This window comes from Glycine soja, chromosome 17, assembly GCF_004193775.1.
Source record: "Glycine soja cultivar W05 chromosome 17, ASM419377v2, whole genome shotgun sequence".
NCBI lineage: Eukaryota > Viridiplantae > Streptophyta > Magnoliopsida > Fabales > Fabaceae > Glycine > Glycine soja.
Window position 1 is genome coordinate 1,889,486 of NC_041018.1, and position 1,813 is coordinate 1,891,298.

The 1,813-nt window shown below is 36.5% G+C and overlaps 1 protein-coding gene across 1 annotated transcript; it reads left to right on the forward strand.

Annotated features, from left to right (window-relative positions):
* Positions 1 to 662: 662 nt before the first annotated feature.
* Positions 663 to 1,585, forward strand: LOC114392861 (flowering-promoting factor 1-like protein 3). The gene has a single exon (XM_028354108.1). The coding sequence runs from the start codon at positions 807 to 809 to the stop codon at positions 1,134 to 1,136; it is 330 nt and encodes a 109-aa protein (XP_028209909.1). The 5' UTR covers positions 663 to 806; the 3' UTR covers positions 1,137 to 1,585.
* Positions 1,586 to 1,813: the final 228 nt, after the last annotated feature.

Below are 1,813 nucleotides of genomic sequence, written 5' to 3' on the forward strand. Positions count from 1 at the left end.
CATATAGTTTTCTTCACCACTTTATGATACAATTTGATTGAAATAGCCCCACTAGTCGCTGACCAAATAAGGAGCTTGATTTGATATATATAGCACATTTTCATTCGCTCAACTTAAATTATTTTTTTTTCTATGCGCCTATAACATATATAGTTGTTGGTAAGTGGTAAGAACCAAACAGCAAGTGACTTTTTATACTCTATATTACTGTATGTACATTTTTTTTAACTGACTTGATATTTTATTTATACTGTGTTCTAGCAGAACCCATTCTCCGCCAAACAGATTCTCCAGGCGTGGGGTTGCAATACTTAGAGTACGCAAATGGAAAAGTGAATGAGGATTCCCCCAATCCTATTATGATAATTGATGAAATGAATACCCTAGGCCCCCACCCTTTCCCCAAACACCCTGTCCCCAAAATACACCTTTAAGCTTAGGACTCTTCCTTACTGGGTCCCACATTAGCTATTCACCGTGATGACATCATAAATTTATTATATTTATATTTTTTTTATTCTTTCTCAAGATATATATTGAACGGCAATATTAGATATCTATCAAATATTTTGTATATATATAATATTCCTTCCAATTCCATTCTCCCCATATACGTACCTTCATATGGCGTATATAACAAATTAAATAATTCCATCGTGAAAAACTTTCTCATCCTCACACCTATATATACATTACACACCATATTCTCCCCCTACAAACCTCCAAATAAAACACTCATACACACACAAACACTTAAACATCATCAATATCGTATATTCTTGTTGTGTTGTTTAAGTTGTAAAAGAATGTCTGGGGTTTGGGTTTTCAAGAACGGTGTGGTGAGGCTGGTGGAGAACCCTGGGGGTGAGGCAGTGGAGGGAAGCCGTGGAGGAAGAAGGAAGGTGCTTGTTCATAGAGCAAGCAACGAGGTTATCACCTCTTATGCGGTGTTAGAGCGAAAACTGTATTCACTTGGGTGGGAGCGTTACTATGACGACCCTGATCTTCTTCAATTCCACAAACGCTCCACCGTGCACCTTATTTCCCTCCCAAGAGACTTCAACAAGTTCAAGCCCATGCACATGTATGACATAGTGGTGAAGAACAAGAACGCTTTTGAAGTTAGGGACATGTAGGGTAGGGACAAGACAACATATATATATATATATATATATAGTGACCAAACAAAAAACACCCCCCTTGCAAGGCCTTCGGCCAGGGCACCCTGCTACTGTCCAGTGTCAGTGTTTGTGACTTTTTGTACTACTACCACTCATTCCTTTAATTGTGCCCTTTCATTTTCATTATTTAGCTGCTGCATCCATGCATGTGTTAGTTTTTGAATGTTTCATTTTCGACTTGTGGCCATGGAGGGTGGAAGTCTGTGTCCATTTGATTGTAACATTAACTTGGGTATTTGGACTGTCTAGGTAAGTCTATGTTCTGATAAATTTCATGTTTATGTATAGGTATATATAGGTAGGGTCTGATTCGTCATTTGTGAGGACTGGGTGTCATTTACGTGTGTTCGATCCGTTGTAAAATTTTGGTCATTCTGCAATCAAAATTTACGACTTTTTCTCCATATTCCACTGCTAAATATTCACACCGAAGACATTTCTAACTTTCATCAGAATTGAACCATATACAAACATTTCCCTTGTAAGAAGTTCATTTTATTCATTTGGATATCTTCTACCATGTTACAACTAAAATGATTTATAGAACCCTCATGCTATAAAAACTGTAAATATAATAAATGGTATAATGTGATAAAATAAAAAAGAGAAATAATGAAACAATAACATTTTAT

Coding starts and splice junctions, on each gene's coding strand:
- LOC114392861 (XM_028354108.1), top strand. CDS start 807: ATGTCTGGGGTTTGGGTTTTCAAGAACGGTGTGGTGAGGCTGGTGGAG.